Source organism: Macrobrachium rosenbergii, chromosome 29, assembly GCF_040412425.1.
Source record: "Macrobrachium rosenbergii isolate ZJJX-2024 chromosome 29, ASM4041242v1, whole genome shotgun sequence".
Classification (NCBI taxonomy): Eukaryota; Metazoa; Arthropoda; class Malacostraca; order Decapoda; family Palaemonidae; genus Macrobrachium; species Macrobrachium rosenbergii.
In genome coordinates, this window is record NC_089769.1 from 26162342 (window position 1) to 26183582 (window position 21241).

The 21241-nt window shown below is 35.2% G+C and overlaps 1 protein-coding gene across 1 annotated transcript; it reads right to left on the bottom strand.

Annotated features, from left to right (window-relative positions):
* Positions 1 to 8074: 8074 nt before the first annotated feature.
* On the bottom strand, positions 8075 to 19032 carry LOC136854439 (GATA zinc finger domain-containing protein 14-like). The gene is made up of 4 exons (XM_067130731.1): positions 19014 to 19032; positions 17732 to 18749; positions 8775 to 9248; positions 8075 to 8299 (listed from the first exon to the last, which is right to left on the bottom strand). The coding sequence occupies exons 1-4, from the start codon at positions 19030 to 19032 to the stop codon at positions 8158 to 8160; spliced, it is 1653 nt and encodes a 550-aa protein (XP_066986832.1). The 3' UTR covers positions 8075 to 8157.
* Positions 19033 to 21241: the final 2209 nt, after the last annotated feature.

Genomic DNA, 21241 nt, shown 5'->3' on the forward strand with positions numbered 1-21241 from the left:
AAAGGAATTTGAATCGATGGAACGGAAACACTGGTAAAATTCCGGAAACATTCAAAATGATCAGTTTAGGAATTTGAAATAAAAGGTTATGAGACAATCTTAGCCTGTCGCTTCACTAACTGAACTGTCAATCAAGATTCCCATAGACTAAAATGAACGGGAAGAAAGAGGAAATAAAGTAACAAAGATTCTGTATAGAAACAGAATAACATTTCAAATAATTCAGTCGACATTTCATTGCATTTCATTTCATTCCTTTTTATTTCATTTCATTTTACTGAGAATAAAAATGACAAGATTTTCATACTCTGAAAAGGTTAAGGAGCCTTTCAATAAGCGGTTCTTTTGGATAAACTGTAAAGAGTTTAAAGAGTTACCTTTTGACATTTTTGTACATTCAAAGACCGAAATAGGAAGCCACCAAAGAAGCCGAACAGGTTTTTCGGCTCGGAGGGAGACTGAAGGAAAGGAAGAAATAAGACAAAAAATCTGAAGACTTCTCTTACTTTACCTCTCTCCTGCATTTGTCAAGAAGTCCCGAAACGAACGAAGCTTTGACCCGAAGCTCGTCCTGGATCCCTCAGGCAATGGTTAGGGGATCAGACGATATCGAAATGTGAGCGACTGTCGAGAACGGACGGCAATAAATTCTTTTCTTTAAGCTCCTTTCGTTGTCGTTTGCAGAAAATGGTCTTGCTGCACACTTCTCTGAACTTTATTTACTGTATATCAAAAGGGGTAAAAACCAATGTCATCTCTCTCTCTCTCTCTCTCTCTCTCTCTCTCTCTCTCTCTCTCTCTCTCTCTCTCTCTCTCTCTCTTTCATCGTAAAAAGCAGTTCGAATCAACTACAATGTTCACATTTAGAGATCATTCACAAAGTCAACTATTTCCTTTTGAAGTAATAAAAAATTGGTATTTTTGATCGAAACATTTTTAAAAGTTGCTTCTTCTTCAATTATTTGGCTAGGGGTATAATGATATTCTGTTGCAAGCATGCAATTCTATGTAGTATTACATATTTGATCAGCCAAAGGGTGCATCCACACCACATTAAAACATGTCACAAACACACTTCGGTAGATTACTGAATACGAATCACACACAGGTTGGAAATAATTCAACGACCGTAAGTGGAGAGCGAATCTTTGGCAAATACTGCTTGATCTTGTGAAGCACTGATTAGGACTACCTGTAAGTCGTTGCCATAAATTCAACCTGTTTGAGATGTGTGCGCGATAAGTAGCCGACGTGTGTTTGACATGTTTGACTGCAATTTGGATGAACCCTTAAACACAGAAAAGAGGACCTTCAAGATTTCCTCTCAGTCACTTCGAATTTCATCTGATGTAACAATAGCTTCACGTTTGTGAACAGCTGAAAAAATGTTTGCGAATATTTCTCTTCTACTTGTCACCAACCAAATATGTATGTTCTCTGAAAGCAATTACCCTTAACACGCGCGTTGAAACTTTTATTTTGCATGTCACCATCTGATAAACTGTCAATGCAAAAGCTATCTAGGAAGTGTAATCAGAATTCTAATAAAAAGTCAGTCAAAAATCATTATTTCACAACATTTTTAACGTTATATATTGCTAATTTTTTAATAAAAAACTGAGTTTTAACGCAACAAGAACGTTGAATAAACAGATAACTATGATTATGTTTTTCATAATATCGTAAATTGGAAACAAACATGGATCTTCATTTGAATAAGCTTTTGAAAAATTCCAAATGAAACGAATCTAGAGATATGGAGTCTTTAATAAATAATCCCTCCCCTGTTGTTGAAGTATTGTGCCCCTTTGATCAACATTTAAGATCGCCCTCAAGAACTGTGACCCTTAGAATTGCTTGCTTGCTTGATTGCTGTTCGCGGCAAGCACTTCGAAATAGTTGGACGGAGGGGTCGACCTCAGACTGGTTCTTCAGTGGGACCCTTGAGACAATTTAGTCGATTGGTCTGGAGGAAGAACTCGTTCCGTAAACCGCATCAAAATAAGACAAGGTGTGGCTGACATTTACAGGTATTCAGTGTAAACAGGCTCTTGAGGCCTTATCAAGAATGCTGGTTAAACAAGAACGATATTATATATCTTTACACACCCAATACGGAAAATATTATTTAGAACAACATACTGCTGGCATTCTTCAAGGTTTCTGAGAAAATTGTTCGAAAGTAAGGAATCTGAGTCATTCTTTCCTAAAAAAGTTTAGTCCAGAATACGGAATCCTCTGTATTAGTACGTAGTTCCTAATTACTTAACTTGAATTGTTCGAGAAGTTGTTTTCTTATCGCCTAAGACAGAAAAATCTGTTGACATAATTGTACTGCAAATCCTGGATTACGAAATCGAACAAACTCTGTGCTAATTGCAGACACGAACCAGAGTGTTCGTTGGCTGCAAACCTCCTCCTGGACTGAGCAAACCAGTCCTCTCAAGTTCATTTCCCCTTAAGTTGAATCCGTATCTCTCCCGAAATCTAATCCGCACTTAATTCTTTGCTTAATTTTGTTAGCAAAGCGACAAATTAACAAACCGAACCAAACCCAAAACAAAAGCCGCGGTCTGCATGATCTGATTATATAACCTTCAGCAACCTGTGGGATGTCACCAGCCTCAATGGTCATAATTGTGGTTACGCTTGTTTGTGAAATCAGTCAATCAGTTCAGTGCAATTTATTGAGCCTGGGCTGGATAATGGTATTACGATCCGATGTGATGCTTTACCTTTTAGAGTCATCATGAATTTGTGACCAGGAGTTTAGACGTAATAATGTATTTAATTCAACAGACAAAACATTTTACTTGACCACACAGAATCGACAAGAAGAATTTCCATGAATGAGTAAGATTAAAAAAAAATACTGTAGAAAGAGACATAGATAATCTAAGTAACGCTAGCCCAAAGAATTCCTGTTGAAAACCAGGAAGTAATGAACGATCACAAAAACGAATTCTTTTCGCGACAGAAATATACGAAATTTGGCGAAGGAAACGGTTCGATTGGGAGCGTGCTGCACGTATATTGTGATGCCATGAATTCCAGAAACGTTCGGTGTGTTGGAGGGTGTCCATTGACGCTGGAAAGTCCACTAAAACTACGGCGTTCCACGGAATGCATTCGTGCGTCGAAATGAAAGCTGTTCATCCATATATACAGGGAATTCGATTCTAAATGCTTACGGTGTTATGGGTTCAGCTGCGCGTCGTGGAAAATAATGCCGTTTCTGGGTTGTAAGCAATGCAAACGTATGACCCCGATCATAATAGGTATTCTCCGTCATACGAAGACTATTTCAAGTGACTTAAAAGCTTCAGTGATACGTACTTTTTTTTTTTTTGTTCTCGTTCACTAATTGTTTTTGTAAACTGTAAACACTCTTGATCTTTTATTTCTTCCAGGAGAGAGATATTTATCTTTCTAAAGTTTCATGTTCAGAAGGATCTCATGTATCTTAGCTTATCATTCTCGATTTTGCCTTCTATGAGCAAAAACTCACAGCTGTTAATTAAGATTTACTCAAACGAAAGAATTATGAGTCTACCCAATCCACTTTTAAAGGCTTTAATGATAATGTCCCTAAAGAAAAAAGTAGATAAATATGTATTTGATAATGACAAGAAAATCAGTAGCTCAAAATCATCATACACTTACAGAGGGACCTCATCACCAGCAACAAGATTTCCCGAAAATATATTGAACCGTTTACCTGTTTTTTCTCATCCCTTCTGTTTGACGAAACGATTTCTATTATTCAGTTTTACATTTTCCCCTTCAGTAACATTTTCACCACATTTCCTTCTCCAAGGATATAATACACACACACACACACACACACACACACATATATATATATATATATATATATATATATATATATATATATATATATATATATATATATCTCCTTTTCTTTGTGCTTTAGCAACAACCATGCTCAATCACATGATTAGAGTCAGCATAATGACAAATACACATATTTACTACATTCCTCTTTCCCACTTTATGAGGCACTAAACAAAGGAAGACTATGGAGATGATAAAGTTCTTCGAGGCATTAACCTCTCTCTCTCTCTCTCTCTCTCTCTCTCTCTCTCTGTGTGTGTTACTATGACTTAAAGAATATCCTTTTTCCCCCAACAGTTTTTTAACTGAACAAAGGGAGAACAGAATTAACAATTCATAATTCATCCACTGGGGAAGGCTTTAATAAGAGACGAAAAAGTTAAGTATACCTTAGTTTTACCAGACCGTTGAGCTGATTAACAACTCTCCTAGGGCTGGCCCGAAGGATTAGACTTATTTAACGTGGCTAAGAACCAATTGGTTACTTAGCAACGGGACCTACAGCTTAAATTGTATTGTGGAATCCGAACCACATGATAGAATGGCCCGGATTAGACTTGTTTTAACCAGTGGTTGAGAAATGAATTTCTGTCACCAGAAATAAATTCCTCTAACTCTTCATTAGCCGGCCGGAGAGTCGAACTCGGGTCTAGCGAGTGCTAGGCCACAACTCTGCCGACTCGCCCAACGAGGAGCTCTATTAAGAGACGAGGGTGACAGGGACAAATGTTTCTTATATTCAGCGTGTACAGAAGATCAGACAACTCGTCAGTATACAAACTTCAAGTTAGTCCTTGTAACGGCTCGATATTACATTCTTCTGAATAAACAGGTCAATCAGTAATCAATGATAGAGTATTGATTGTTGAACAGCATAGTACAATACCTGCATCAAACCATATCAAGTTGGCAGTTAACTTCAAAACTATAAAACATATTTTACATGCACAATAAAATGAAAATTTCGACTTCAAATGAAACACATTAAATGCAAGAAATTTACTACAGTGAATATTTTATTTACATTATTCAAGGAGCCTACCATGTTTCTTAACAATTCAGGTAGACCTTCGAGGACTGGAAACATTTTGGCTAGAAGTACCATTTCTAACATGAGTGAGATCTGCTTCATCTCCACAGGGGATTTCAGTGCCCTCAGGTAACACATTTGTATTGAAGTCAGCCTCAGCTTTGTTTTTTGCATCTGGCTATAGCACAGCACTATGGTCTTCTGAGGCATGGTTGTTTGCGAAATAGAATTTTCTACTTGCACTTGAGCTTGATTCTTTTACTCCTTCTTAATAAATTACCATTAGGCATATGAACTATATATGACCTTGGCTCGCTACACTTCTGTTTAATGGCACCTGGAACCCATGATTGTTTGTTTGAATTTTGCATGAAAACCTTCATTCCAGGCAATATATAAGTAAGTTCAAACCCTGCATTCCAACTACAGTACTCTGGAACGTGGTCACTTTTGTCTAATAAGGAGACATGGTCTTGTAGCCTAAACAATTTATAATCAATTTTAGCTGGTAGAGTGGAATGAATTTTCCTTCCATACAATAACTCAGCAGGACTTGGAGTTCTGTTCTCTGCTGGGGTACTAAGCAGGTATAATCATGCCATTTTCGGATCATTGCCTGGTTGTTTTGCCATTTTGAGTACAGATTTCACTACTCCCAGCATCCATTCAGCAAAGCATTACTTCTGGGATAATGAGGGGCTCTAGTAATGTGTTCAAAATCCCCGTCCTTTGTAAATTTTTGAAATCAGCTGCAGGGTATTGTAGCACATTATTAAATGTTTAGGCACCCCATGAATTGCAAATATGCCTTTTCAGAGTTTTACCACCTCAGCACATATACAAAAGGCATTTTACCAAAATTATCTACTATGCAGACTACATGATTGCCCTTCTAACTCGAACAAATCACTAGAGACTTCTTCCCACGTGTGTGAAGGAATTTCATGGAAAATCATAGGTTCCTACCTCGTGCTTTAGGCATCCTGGAGGAATACTTCACAATCTTTTACAGTTTTCTTTGAGGCAGCCATCATATTTGGCCAATAAAAACCGTATTTTGCTCTCAGGTGAGACTTTGTCACACCCTGGTGATCAGCATGGGCACAATCCGTATGTTCTTCCCTAAAAACTTCTGGTAAAGAATTCTCTACCAACAGTATACTAAGGCATTATCTGTCGATAGGTAATCTCTCAGTGACCAATATGATCGGATAATCTTTAGAACCAACTTTGATTGACTTGGCCATCCGCTTATTACCTGTTCATGTAATACAGATAGTTCAGTATCCTGCTGACTAGCCCAACATAACTTTTCTAATTGATAAGTTTAAACTTGAACCATGTGAGGCCTGTTCTAATTCTAAGTTAGGATGTACGTATATGAGACAGGTAATCATCACAAACCACACCTTTCCTAGAGGGAGGCTAATTAGAAAGTAGCATTCTTTGTAAATGAGGACAGGCCATGGTGGCTTGCCAAATAAGTATTTATGGAATTTCTCTAGCCCAAAATCAATTCCAGCCAGTTGTGGCCAATTTGGACCGTTATTGGCAGATTTTGAACCAATTTTGGCCGATTTTTACCGATTTTAACCAATTTTGGCCGATTTTGAAAAATTCTGACTGGTTTCGGCCAATTTTTGACAATTTTGGCCGATTTCGACCCAATTGTGACCATTTTTCACTTATTATGACTCGTTTTCCACCTCTGAACTGTTTTGGACTGCATTTCACTGTTTTTGACCAATTTTCACCGGTTTCAGCCGGTTTTCACTGTTTTGGACCATTTTTTTTTGTGTGTTTTCACCATTTTTTTCCCCACAGCATTTTGCTTTTTTTCATCGTTTCTGACCAAAAATGGCTGTTTTGAGAACCGGCAAGCAGCAACCCATAAGTTTGGTTGTTCCTCTGAAGTAACATGTATTGACAAGAAGAATTCTCGGTCACCTGTTTTTGCCTGATTTTAAGTGTTTTGGCCTGCTCCCCTCCCTCCACCGTTTTTCGCCTTGAAAATTAGATCTGAATAAGTGGCTGTTTTGAGAACTGGCAAACAGCACCCCATAAGTCTGTTTGCTGTTCTTCTCAAGTCACACAATTTGGCAAGGAAAATTCTCGTCAGAGAAGGAAGGAAGAAAGGAAGGAAGGATTGATATTTTAGCTAAGGAATCCAGTGATTCTTTGACGTTCCAGTCCTTCCCCACCTTGCTTTTATATAGCTACTCTACTACAGGAGCAGGGAAAACTGGTAAACGCCAGCCTTGAGTAACAGGATACCTTAACAACATTGTAAAAAGTAGTGGTCAACTCTCCAAGGACGAAATTGCGTATGCTTTTGAGTTCCTTTCGTTGCAGCGTAAGCTTTCGTAAGGCTGTGGCCACAGGGGCAAATATACCCGATGCCCAACACACGGGGTTTTCTGTCTATTTCAGTGAAATATTATTTTGTTATATCCAAGAATTTTGTATATACTTCCTTTTACTTCTACAGTAATTTAATATTACTATACAGAGCAATATCGTTTAAATTTCTGATAGGATATTATATAGTACTTACAAGGTCAGGCTTTGTAAAACGCAAAGGATGCATTTATTAACAGAAAATATTTTATAACTTGTGAAATATTTGTAAGAACCCCAAAATTATTTTTTGCAAAAATTTACCCTTATGAAAAATTGACAGGATTCAACTTCACTATGATTTTAACCCTTATATAATAATAATAATAATAATAATAATAATAATAATAATAATAATAATAATAATAATAATAATAGTAATTCAAAACATCAATCTTTCTTGCAGTAATATGTACTGTGATACCCATGTTAAAATGAGCATGGTAAAGTCATGCATTATTACTTCATTGTGGAATTTGCCATACAGTCATGTTCTTTCTATATGGTCATGGTAATGAGTACAATAAGAGATTGGATTTCATCTCTCATTATTTCCATTATATTATTAAATAACATTCATCATGCCCATTACATTATCACTAATATTTTCTGTTGATTGTATATCTGTGTCAATTTCTACTCGTAAGAAATAATAAAATTCATATAACTATCTTTTCATGGGTCATTTACTAAGGACAGTAAAACAGACTGGATTTTATCTCTCATTCTTTTTATTATATTATTAAATAACATCCATCATGATTATTACATTACCACTAGCATTTTCGACTATTTGTATATTCGCGTCCAGCATCGATTCGCAGGACACAATCAAATCAAGTTAAAGTTAACATCAGGATTTACGGAAAAGACTCTTAAAAAGACTTCTCCTCAGGACGCCCAAACTGTTCGTTTCTGAAGTAGAAGTTCTGGGCCTCCTGGCAAGGGATGGCTTCGTACTCTGCCTTGCAGGTCAACTCATTCTGGTCGAAGATGGTGCCCTCGCCACACATGAAGCTTCGGAAGAAGAAGAAGAAATAATAATAATGCATTAGCTGATTGCATCTTGATCTGTGGGTCACTTGAACTTCACCCTTAAGCTTCAATATTACAATTCAGTGTTAAAAATATTATTCTGTATTTCTGAAGGTTTGTGTAAAATCAAACATAGATTAACGTAAGATTTCAATATGTTCATTAAACTGATTAAATTAATTTCGACGGATTATATTACAATCTGTTTTACTACAGGGAGTACTTAAGAACTTGCTAATAAGAACACTAATCGTCAAACAAAAGCTATACTACAGTAACAGTGTTGAGTCTTTCTTTGAACTGAACATCTGGTTTACTATAATTAAACAAAATAAACATATAATTGTTCCTATTGATTAAAAGACTCAGTATGCATATGTGACTCTGCTTGAAAAGGGAAGGAGTTTTGCACTACACTGTTAAGGGCATTTCAAATAAGAGTGTAAAGGGTTCTCACCTGTACTGATAAGTCTGGACCTGTCCTTCAGAGAAGAGATAAGGATTGCAGACGTGGAAGACACGGCAGGAGTTCTGCTCGTCAGCGTAATAGCCATAAGGTCTGTCAGCACAGCTGAAGGAAGTGGAGATGCTTCCGAGGATGGCACTGGCGCCAGAGGGAAGGTTCAGGGGTTCGAAAACACCGTCGAATTCTCCATTAAATTCACTGGAAGAGGATCCTGATCTGAAGAGAGCACTGGACTGAGACTGACTTCCACTGGAGAATTTGTTGTTGGCGTTTGAACGGAAGTTGCCTTCAGAGTTTCTTTGGTTCAGGTTAGACTGCTGGATTTGGTTAAATGTGTTCTGCTGGTTCCTGTTAGCCTGGAAAGAGATTCCAGATGTCTGCTGCTGTCCAGAGGTACTCTGGAAACGAGTAGATGGAGTTAACTGAACATTTTCCAGCAATGTGATTCTGTTCCTGGAGTTATCTCTGTCGAAAGAGGTCTGGAACTGGTTCTGAGAATTCTGTTGGTTAAATGAATCCTGAATTGGTTCTGGGGAAGTTGTTCGTTATACTAGTAGACTGGAATTTGTTATTCCTATTTTGCTGGAAATCATTAGAGGAAAATGTGTTCTGTTGATTTTGCTGGAACTGATTCTGGTTTCTGGTTTCTGGAATGAAGTGAATCTGTTTTGTTGATTCCTTGAATGATGTGGTTCCAGACTGGAACTGATTATTGTTCTGAAGGACTGAGATGAGCCGAAGTTCCTGTCACTGCCAAAAGAGGTAGACTGGAAATTCTGGAAGTTATTATTTTGATTCTGGAAAGTTCTTGTTACCAGAATTGAGAAAGATCTCTGCTGATCGAAGCTGTTGCTATTGTCAATAGAGGAACGAGAAGCGAAAGATCTTCCTTGCTGGAAGAATCCAGGACCAGCGAGTCTGACGGCTGTGTTGCTGAATTCACGTCCCTGGTTGAACTGTTGTGCTGTTGCAAGAGCAACTGCAAGTACTGTTCCAGTGTACAAGAAAGGAGAAGCATTTTAAATTCACTAAAGATCAGAAATATAATTCTACTTTTATATTATTTAATTTAGAGTAAATATACTTAAATATATATGAGTGCATTAAAGAAAAGTTATACTATTTTCCTATATACCATAATAATGGTCAGATATAAGTACATATATATGAATGCATGTTCTCATACAAAAAATAAAGTACTAGTCCCTAAAATAACTTGATACTTGATATGAAAAATACTGATTTATACTCACATAGAACAGCCACCTTCATGATTGATATTTTAGCTAGGGAATCCAGTGCTTCTTTGACGTTCCAATCCTTCCCTACCTTGCTTTTATATAGCTACTCGACTACAGGAGCAGGGAAAACTGGTAAACGCCAGCCTTGAGTAACAGGATACCTTAACAACATTGTAAAAAGCAGTGATCAACTCTTCAAGGACGAAATGGCGTATGCTTTCGAGTTCCATTCGTTGCAACGTAAGCCTTCGCAAGGCTGTGGGCACAGGGGCAAATATGCCCGATGCCCAACACTGGGGTTTTTTTATTTATTTCAGTGAAATGTTATTTTGTTATATCCAAGAATTTTGTATATACTTCCTTTTACTTCTAGAGCAATTTAATATTACTGTATTACACAGAACAATATCGTTTAAATTTCTGATAGGAAATTATATAGTACTTACAAGGGCAGCCTTTGTAAATCGCAAAGGATGCATTTATTAACAGAGAAGATTTTATAACTTGAGGTATATTTATAAAAATTCCAAAGCTATTTTTTTTTTTTTTTTTTTGCAGAAATTCAACTTCATGAAGTTTTAACCCTTAGAATGATAATAATAATGAGAATCTCTGAATAATAATAATAATAATAGTAATAATGAGAATATCTGATAATAATAATAATAATAATAACAATAAAATAATAATAAATAATAATAATAATAACAATAATAATAATAATGAAATAATAATAATAATAATAATAATAATAATAATAATAATAATAATAATAATAATGAGAATCTCTGAATAATAATAATAATAATAATAATAATAATAATAATAATAATAATAATAATAATAATAATAATAATAATAATAATCTCTGTATATCTAAATGCAATGTGTATCCATCATTCATGTTTGTGGGTGTAACAAGAATACTCTATTGGAAATAAGCTTAATGCTTGCACAACTCTACGTCCAGCCCGTGGTCAGCTGTCTTCACTGCGATGTCTTCACTGTATAGGCGTCGTACATTTGCAAATACGACTGAATGAACGCAACTTAACACGCAAAGCAATGCGTAACCCAATACGCCATTGAGGAAGAGGAGAGACCAGTCACAGAAAACGGGATTCGAATGGCGGGCGGGTTGTTCACAACCAAGTGTCATTTATCTTGTATGCATCCCCGAAGGATTGTTGACTAAACCGCTGCTACTGCAATTCGAGAAGTGCTTCGAGCCTTCCAGAGTGAAAGATGATATTCTTTAACTTGATGTTGTGACGGAATTACACCAACGAAGGGAAGTAGCAAGCATTGAAAACATCGTCTTATCATGTTACTGTCATTTACGTTCGATGGAGTAAGAACTGAGTTAACGGGAGTCATTATAGTTACAGAATGTTATTTGTGCTATTGTGAAGTTATTTGCAAATTTTAAATCGTGATAATTAAATTATTTTTCAGTTTTTTGTCCCGAAATTTTACTTTTATTCTTGTTTATAAAGCGTTGTTTACAGTCTTTCAGAAGCCTGGTCTATCACTTTTGATTTATTCCAAGCAGTCACAGATAAACCTATAAGTGGACGGTGTTTGTCTGACATATGAGGTTCTATTTTCCTTATTCTACTTCGTCAAGCTGGTTGAAAAAAAAAATGCTCCTTTCTAGCTTTTTTTTAGAACCTAACCTAAAGACTCGTATTAGATTACAGAATTATTATTATTATTATTATTAATTATTATTATTTTTTTTTTTTTTTTTTTTTTTAATTTGTTTGATGAGAACACCGTTCAGGTTTTCGAAAGTCTTTGATTTTTCAGTAATATATTTACTATATAATTGTGATTTTTATTATCAGATTGTTTTTGGGGAAATTGTGAATCCAATTATTATAATTATTATTTATTATTTCAGAAGATGAACCCTATTCATATAGAACAAGCCCACCACAGGTGCCACTGCCTTGAAATCCAAGCCTCTAAAGAATATTATGGTATTCATTCGAAAGACGTAACAGGAGGTAATGGGAAACACAAGAGATCGGTTTTTAGAAAAAAGAAAAGATAAATTAATAAATTAATAGACAAACGGATAAAAATATGAATAAATTATCAAACTAGATAGATAGAAAGATAGATGGATAGACAGACAGATAGACTTTAGCCACAAACTTCAAGACAAACCAGAACTTTGGGTACAAAGACTGATGGAGACTGCAAGTTAAGAAGGTCAAACAGTAAAAATAATTCTTTATTTTCCTGAAGTTAATATGAAACGAATATTTCAAAACATCCATCTTATCTTTCTTGCAGTAATATGTACTGTGGTACCCATTTCAAAATAAACATGGTAAAGTCATGAATTATTACTTCATTGTGGAATTTGCCTATACTTTTTTTTTGTGTGGGGGGGGAATTCTACAGTCATGTTCTTTCTATATGGTCATGGTAATGAGTACAATAAGAGTTTGGATTTCATTTATCATTATTTCCATTATATTATTAAATAACATTCATCATGCTCATTACATTATCACTAATATTTTCTGTTGATTGTATATCTGTGTCAATTTCCACTCGTAAGAAATAATAAAATTCGTGTAATTGTCTTTTCATGGGTCATTTACTAAGGACAGTAAAACAGACTGGATTTTATCTCTCATTCTTTTTATTATATTATTAAATAACATCCATAATGATTATTATATTACCACTAGCATTTTCGACTATTTGTATATTCGCGTCCAGCATCGATTCGCAAGACACAATCAAATCAAGTCAAAGTTAACATCAGGATTTACGGAAAAGACTCTTAAAAAGACTTCTCCTCAGGACGTCCAAACTGTTCGTTTCTGAAGTAGAAGTTCTGGGCCTCCTGACAAGGGGTGGCTTCGTACTCTGCCTTGCAGGTCAACTCGTTCTGGTCGAAGATGGTGCCCTCGCCACACATGAAGCTTCGGAAAAGAAGAAGAAATAATAATAATGCATTAGCTGATTGCATCTTGAGCTGTGGGTCACTTTGAACTTCACCCTTAAGCTTCAATATTACAATTCAGTGTTAAAAATATTATTCTGTATTTCTGAAGGTTTTGTAAAATCAAACATAGATTAACGTAAGATTTCAATATGTTCATTAAACTGATTAAATTAATTTTGACGGATTATATTACAATCTGTTTTCTACAGGAGTTTAAGAACATGCTAATAAGAACACTAATCGTCAAACAAAAGCTATACTACAGTAACAGTGTTGAGTCTTTCTTTGAACTGAACATCTGGTTTACTATAATTAAACAAAATAAACATATAATTGTTCCTATTGATTAAAAGACTCAGTATGCATATGTGACTCTGCTTGAAAAGGGAAGGAGTTACACTACACTGTTAAGGGCATTTCAAATAAGAGTGTAAAGGGTTCTCACCTGTACTGATAAGTCTCCACCTGTCCTTCAGAGAAGGATTTGATTGCAGACGTGGAAGACACGGCAGGAGTTCTGCTCGGTTTAAGAACCGATAAGGTCTGTCAGCACAGCTGAAGGAAGGGAGATGCTTGCTCCAGGATGGCACTGGCACCAGAAGGAAGGTTGAAGGGTTCGAAAACACCGTCAATTCTCAATAAATTCACTGGAAGAGGAACTGATCAACAAAGCACTGGACTGGACTGACTTCCACTGGAGAAAATGGTTACAACGGTGAGTTGCCTTCAAAGTTTCTTTGCCCCAAGATGATTTGGTTAAAGTTCTGCTGGTTCCTGTTAGGCCTGGAATGAGATTCCAGATGTCTGCTGCTGTCCAGAGTACTCTGTAAAGAAAAGTTCGAACATTTTCCAAAATGTGATTCTGTTCCTGAAGTTACTGTCGAAAGAGGTCTGGAACTGGTTCTTATAATTTATTGGTTAAATGAACCCTGGAATTGGTTCTGGGAAGTTGTTCGTAATCTAGTAGACTGAAATTGGTTATTCCTCCGCCAGCAAGAGAATCATTAGAGAAAATGTGTTCTGTTCATTTTCTGGAACTGACGATTCTGGAACTGATTCTGGTTTCTGGAATCCAATGAAGTGAATCTGTTTTGTTGATTCCCGATGATGTCTGTCAGACTGGATTATTGTTCTGGAAGGACTGAGATGAGGGTTCCATCACTGAAAAGAGGTAGACAGGAAATTCTAGTTATTATTTCCATTCTGCGACAGTTGTTATACAAAATATGGAGAAAGAATCTGCTGATCGAGCTGTTGCTGTTGTCAAAGAGGAACGAGAGGCGAAAGATCATTCCTTGAGAAAAACCAACCATGAGTCGACGCAGGTTGCATGAATTCACGTCCCTGGTTGAACTTTGTGATGTTGCAGAACAACTGCCAAACTGTTCCAGTGTAAATACCTGAAAACATTTTAAATTCACTAAAGATGAAATAGATTCCCTTTTATATTATTTAATTTCGAGAAATATACTTAACTACGACAGAGTGCATTAAAGAAAAGTTACACTATTCATCCGCAGCCCATAAGTCAGATATAAGTACATGTATGATGAATGCATGTTCTGACAAACGATAACGGCTAGGCCCTAAAATAACGCTTGAATGAAAAAATGATTTCCCACATAGAACGAAGATCTGTCATGATTGATATTTTAGCTAAGAAAGTGCTTCTTTGGCGTTCGCAATCCTTCCCACCTTCTTTTATATTCGCCATCCATGACAAACTGCTAAACGCCCCTTGTAGTAACAGGATACCTTAACAACATTGTAAAAATCTGCCAGTCAACTCTTCAAGGACGAAATGGAGTATGACAGAAGAGTTCCATTCGTTGAAACGTAAGCCTTCGCGGCTGTGGGCACAGGGGCAAAATTGATGCCCACCACTGTTAGAATTTATTAAAGTGAAATGTTATTTTGTTATATCCAAGAATTTTGTATATAATTTTAGGCTAGAGCAATTTAATATTACTGCATTACACAGAACAATAGTTTAAATTTCTGATAGGAAATTAAAAAGTCTTACAAGGGCAGCCTTTGTAAATGCAAAGGATGCATTTATTAACAGAGAATATTTTATAACTAGAATATTTATAAAAATTCCAAAGCTATTTTTGCAGAAATTTATTATTATTATGAAAAATTGATTAGAATTCAACTTAGTTTTAATTATTATAGAATAATAATAATAATGAGAACTCTGAATATAATAATAATAATAATAATAATAGTAACAGGTGAAATTGACTTGAAATAATAATAATAGTAACAAAAGAATATTGACAAATAATAATAATAGTAAAATGATATATAACAAATAATAATAATAATAATAATAATAAGAATCGGAATAATAAAAAAGAAAATAATAATAATAATAAATTAATAACAAATAATAAAAATAATAATCTCTGTATATCTAAATCAATGTGTATCCATTATTCATGTTTGTGGATGCAACAAGATAGATTGGAAATAAGATAATGTTAGGACAAATTCTCAAGCCCAAACCGTGGCCAGCTGTCTTCATAGCGAAGACTGTGGAGGCGTCGCAATTTACAAAAGACTGAATGAACGCAACTTAACACGCAAAATAATGCGTAATTTACGCCATTGAAGAAGAGGAGAGACCAGTCACAGAAAATTTCGAAAACATCCATCGGGTTATCGCTTTCAAGTGTCATTTATCTTGTGCATCCCCATTGTTGATAAACATGGTAAAGCAATTCGAGAATTACTTTATTGAAAGATGATATTCTTTGCTTGATGTTGTTTTTTTTTTACACCAACGGAGGGAAGTAGCAAGTCATTGAAAACATCGTCGTATATGTTCATGGTATTTACGTTCTGATGCAGTAAGAATTGAGTTAATCTAGTCATTATTTACAGAATGTTATTTGTGCTACGTTTGTGAAGTTATTGGGAATTTTTTAGATCGTGATAATTAAATTATTTTTTCATTTTTGTCCCAGAAATTTTACTTTTATTCTTGTTTATTTTGTTTTTATGTCTTTCAGAAGCCTGGTCTATCACTTTTGATTTATTCCAAGCAGTCGGATAAACCTATAAGTAGGGCATGTCTGACATATGAGGTTCTATTTCCTTATTCTACTTAGTCAGGCTGGTTGAAAAAAAAGGTGCTCCTTTCTAACTTTTTTAGAACCTAACGTTGACTCGTATTTGATTACAGATTTATTATTATTATTATTATTATTAAGTGGAGCACGATTATTATTAGGTTATTATTATTATTATTGATTCAGAAGATGAACACGAGCTATTCATATGATGACAGCCACAGGTGCCACTGCCTTCCATCGGGGTTTAAAGAATATTATGGTTTTGTTCATTTGAAAGCTAACAGGGGTGTCTTGGTGAAACAACGAGATGGTTTTTTTAGAAAAAGAAAGATAAATTAATAAATTAATAGACAAACGGATAAAAATATGAATTTTTCAAACTAGATAGATAGAAAGATTTATTTTTAGACAGACAGATTTTTTTAGCCACAAACTTCAAGACAAACCTTTTTGGGTACAAAACTTGGATTTTGTTAAGAAGGTCAAACAGTAAAAATAATTCTTTATTTTCCTGGTTAATATGAAACGAATATTTCAAAACATCCATCTTCTTTCTTGCAGTAATATGTACTGTGGTACCCATTTCAAAATAAACATTGTAAAGTCATGAATTATTACTTCATTGTGGAATTTGTTTTAGTTTTTTTTTCCTCCTTTCTACAGTCATGTTCTTTCTATATGGTCATGGTCCTGAGTACAAAAGAGTTTGGATTTCATTTCTCATTATTTCCATTATATTATTAAATAACATTCAATATGCCCATTACATTATCACTAATATTTTCTATTGATTGTATATCTGTGTCAATTTCCACTCGTAAGAAATAATAAAATTCATATAACTATCTTTTCATGGGTCATTTACTAAGGACAGTAAAACAGACTGGATTTTATCTCTCATTCTTTTTATTATATTATTAAATAACATCCATAATGATTATTATAATACCACTAGTATTTTCGACTATTTGTATATTCGCGTCCAGCATCGATTCGCAGGACATCAATCAAATCAAGTCAAAGTTAACATCAGGATTTACGGAAAAGACTCTAAAAAGACTTCTCCTCAGGACGCCCAAACTGTTCGTTTCTGAAGTAGAAGTTCTGGGCCTCCCTGGCAAGGGGTGGCTTCGTACTCTGCCTTGCAGGTCAACTCGTTCTGGTCGAAGATGGTGCCCTCGCCACACATGAAGCTTCGGAAGAAGAAGAAGAAATAATAATAATGCATTAGCTGATTGCATCTTGATCTGTGGGTCACTTGAACTTCACCCTTAAGCTTCGGTATTACAATTCAGTGTTAAAAATATTATTCTATATTTCTGAAGGTTTGTGTAAAATCAAACATAGATTAACTTACGATTTCAATATGTTCATTAAACTGATTAAAATAATTTCGACGAATTATATTACAATCTGTTTTATTGCAGGCAGTATTAAGAGCTTGCTAATAAGAACACTAAACGTCAAACAAAATCTAAACTACAGTAACACTGCTGAGTCTTTCTTTGAGCTGGACATCTGGTTTACTATATTTAAACAAAAGGTACACATAATTGCTCCTATTGATTAAAAGACTCAGTATGCATGTGACTCTGCTTGAAAAGGGAAGGAGTTTTACGCGGCACTGTTAAGGGCATTTCAAATAAGAGTGTAAAGGGTTCTCACCTGTACTGATAAGTCTGAACCTGTCCATCAGAGAAGAGATAAGGATTGCAGACGTGGAAGACACGGCAGGAGTTCTGCTTGTCAGCGTAATAGCCATAAGGTCTGTCAGCACAGCTGAAGGAAGTGGAGATGCTTCCGAGGATGGCACTGGCTCCAGAGGGAAGGTTCAGGGGTTCGAAAACACCGTCGAATTCTCCATTAAATTCACTGGAAGAGGATCCTGATCTAAAGAGAGCACTGGACTGAGACTGACTTCCACTGGAGAATCTGTTGTTGGCGTTTGAACGGAAGTTACCTTCAAAGTTTCGTTGGTTCAGGTTAGACTGCTGGATTTGGTTAAATGTGTTCTGCTGGTTCCTGTTAGCCTGGAAAGAGATTCCAGATGTCTGCTGCTGTCCAGAGTTACTCTGGAAACGAGTAGATGGAGTTAACTGAACATTTTCCAGCAATGTGATTCTGTTCCTGGAGTTATCTCTGTCGAAAGAGGTCTGGAACTGGTTCTGAGAATTCTGTTGGTTAAATGAATCCTGGAATTGGTTCTGGGGGAAGTTGTACGTAACACTAGTAGACTGGAATTGGTTATTCCTATTTTGCTGGAAATCATTGGAGGAAAATATGTTCTGTTGATTTTGCTGGAATTGACGATTCTGGAACTGATTCTGGTTTCTGGAATCCGATGAAGTGAATTTGTTTTGTTGATTCCCTTGGAATGTTGTGGTTTCAGACTGGAACTGATTATTGTTCTGGAAGGACTGTGATGAGCCGAAGTTCCTGTCACTGCCAAAAGAGGTAGACTGGAAATTCTGGAAGTTATTATTTTGATTCTGGAAATTGTTGTTGCCAGAAGTGGAGAAAGATCTTTTCTGCTGATCGAAACTGTTGCTGTTGTCAAAAGAGGAACGAGAAGCGAAAGATCCTCCTTGCTGGAAGAATCCAGGACCAGCGAGTCTGACGGCTGTGTTGCTGAATTCACGTCTTTGGTTGAACTGTTGTGCTGTTGCAAGAGCAACTGCAAGTACTGTTCCAGTGTACAAGAAAGAAGAAGCATTTTAAATTCACTAAAGTTCAGAAATATAATTCTATTTCTATATTCTTTAATTTAGAGTAAATATACTTATATACTCGTATGAGTGCATTAAAGAATAGTTATACTATTTTCTTACACCATAATATAGATCCGATATAAGTACACATATATGAATGCATGTTCTCATACAAAAAGTAAATTACCAGTCCCTAAAATAATTTGATACTAATATAAATAATACTGATTTATACTTACATAGAACAGCCACCTTCATGATTGATATTTTAGCTAAGGAATCCAGTGTTTCTTTGAATTCCAATCCTTCCCCACCTTGCTTTTATATATCTACTCTACTACAGGAGCAGGGAAAACTGGTAAACGCCAGCCTTGAGTAACAGGACACCTTAACAACATTGTAAAAAGCAGTGGGTAACTCTTCAAGGACAAAATGGCGTATGCTTTCGAGTTCCATTCGTTGCAACGTAAGCCTTTGTAAGTCTGTGGGCACAGGGGCAAATATACCCGATGCCCACCACTGGGGATTTTTTTTATTTCAGTGAAATGTTATTTTGTTATATCCAGAATTTTGTATATACTTCCTTTTACTTCTAGAGCAATTTAATATTATTATACAGAACAATATCGATTAAATTTCTGATAGGAAATTATATACTACTTACAAGGTCAGGCTTTGTAAAAATGCATTTATTAAAAGGATTTTATAATGCATTTATTAACAGAGATTTTTTTTGCAGAAATTTAACCTGTGAAAAATTTATAAAAATCACCGAAGTTTTAATATTTTTTGAATAATAAGAAATTAATAGTAACAATGAAAATAAAAATTAATAATAGATTCAAATATCTGACTAATGGTTTTAATAATAATAATAAGAATAATAATAATAATAATGAGAATCTAATAATATAATAATAATAATAATAATAATAATAATTATAATAATAATCTCTGTATATCTAAATGCGATGTGTATCCATTATTCATGTTTGTGGGTGTAACAAGAATACTCTATTGGAAATAAGCTTAATGTTTGGACAATTCTACGCCCAGCCCGTGGCCAGCTGACTTCACTGCGATGTCTTCACTGTATAGGCGTCGTTCATTGACAAATACGACTGAATGAACGTAACTTAACACGCAAAGCAATGCGTAACCCAATACGCCATTGAGGAAGAGGAGAGACCAGTCACAGAAAACGGATTTCGAAGGGCGGGCGGGTTGTTCGCAACCAAGTGTCATTTATCTTGTAAGCATCCCCGAAGGATTGTTGACTAAACCGCTGCTACTGCAGTTCGAGAAGTGCTTCGAGCCTTCCAGAGTGAAAGATGATATTCTTTAACTTGATGTTGTGACGGAATTACACCAACGGAGGGGAGTAGCAAGCAATGAAAACATCGTCGTATCATGTTACTGTCATTTACGTTCGATGGAGTAAGAACTGAGTTAATGGGAGTCATTATAGTTACATAATGTTATTTGTGCTATTGTGAAGTTATTTGCAAATTTTAGATCGTGATAATTAAATTATTTTTCAGTTTTTTGTCCGAAATTTTACTTTTATTCTTGTTTATAAAGCGTTGTTTACAGTCTTTCAGAAGCCTGGTCTATCACTTTTGATTTATTCCAAGCAGTCATAGATAAACCTATAAGTGGGCGGTGTATGTCTGACATATGAGGTTCTATTTTCCTTATTCTACTTGGTCAAGCTGGTTGAAAAAAAAAAATGCTCCTTTCTAGCTTTTTTTAGAACCTAAAGACTCGTATTAGATTACTGAATTATTATTATTATTATTATTATTATTATTATTATTATTATTATTATTATTATTATTATTATTATTATTCAGAAGACGAACCCTATTCATATGGAACAAGCCCACCACAGGTGCCACTGCCTTGAAATCCAAGCCTCTAAAGATTATTATGGTGTTCATTAGAAAGAAGTAACAGGAGGTAATGGAAATTACAGCAAGAAGAGATCAGTTATGAGAGAAAAGAAAAGATAAATTAATAAATTAATAGACAAACGGATAAAAATATGAATAAATTATCAAACTAGATAGATAGAAAGATAGATGGATAGACAGACAGATAGACTTTTAGCCACAAACTTCAAGACAACCCAGAACTTTGGGTACAAAGACTGATGGAGACTGCAAGTTAAGAAGGTCAAACAGTAAAAATAATTCTTTATTTTCCTGAAGTTAATATGAAATGAATATTTCAAAAACATCTTATCTTTCTTGTAGTAATATGTACTGTGGTACCCATTTCAAAATAAACATGGTAAAAGTCATGAATTATTACTTCATTGTGGAATTTGCCTATAGTTTTTTTTTTTTTTTTTTAGGGGGGAATTCTACAGTCATGTTCTTTCTATATGGTCATGGTAATGAGTACAATAAGAGATTGGATTTCATCTCTCATTATTTCCATTATATTATTAAATAACATTCAATAT

Excerpts from the sequence above, each read along its gene's own strand:
- LOC136854439 (XM_067130731.1), bottom strand. Across the intron at positions 9,249-17,731 it reads GTTCAGACTTATCAGTACAG|AGATAACTCCAGGAACAGAA; the intron begins GTGAGAACCCTT and ends CTCTTTCGACAG. Across the intron at positions 8,300-8,774 it reads GTCCAGACTTATCAGTACAG|CTTCATGTGTGGCGAGGGCA; the intron begins GTGAGAACCCTT and ends CTTCTTCCGAAG.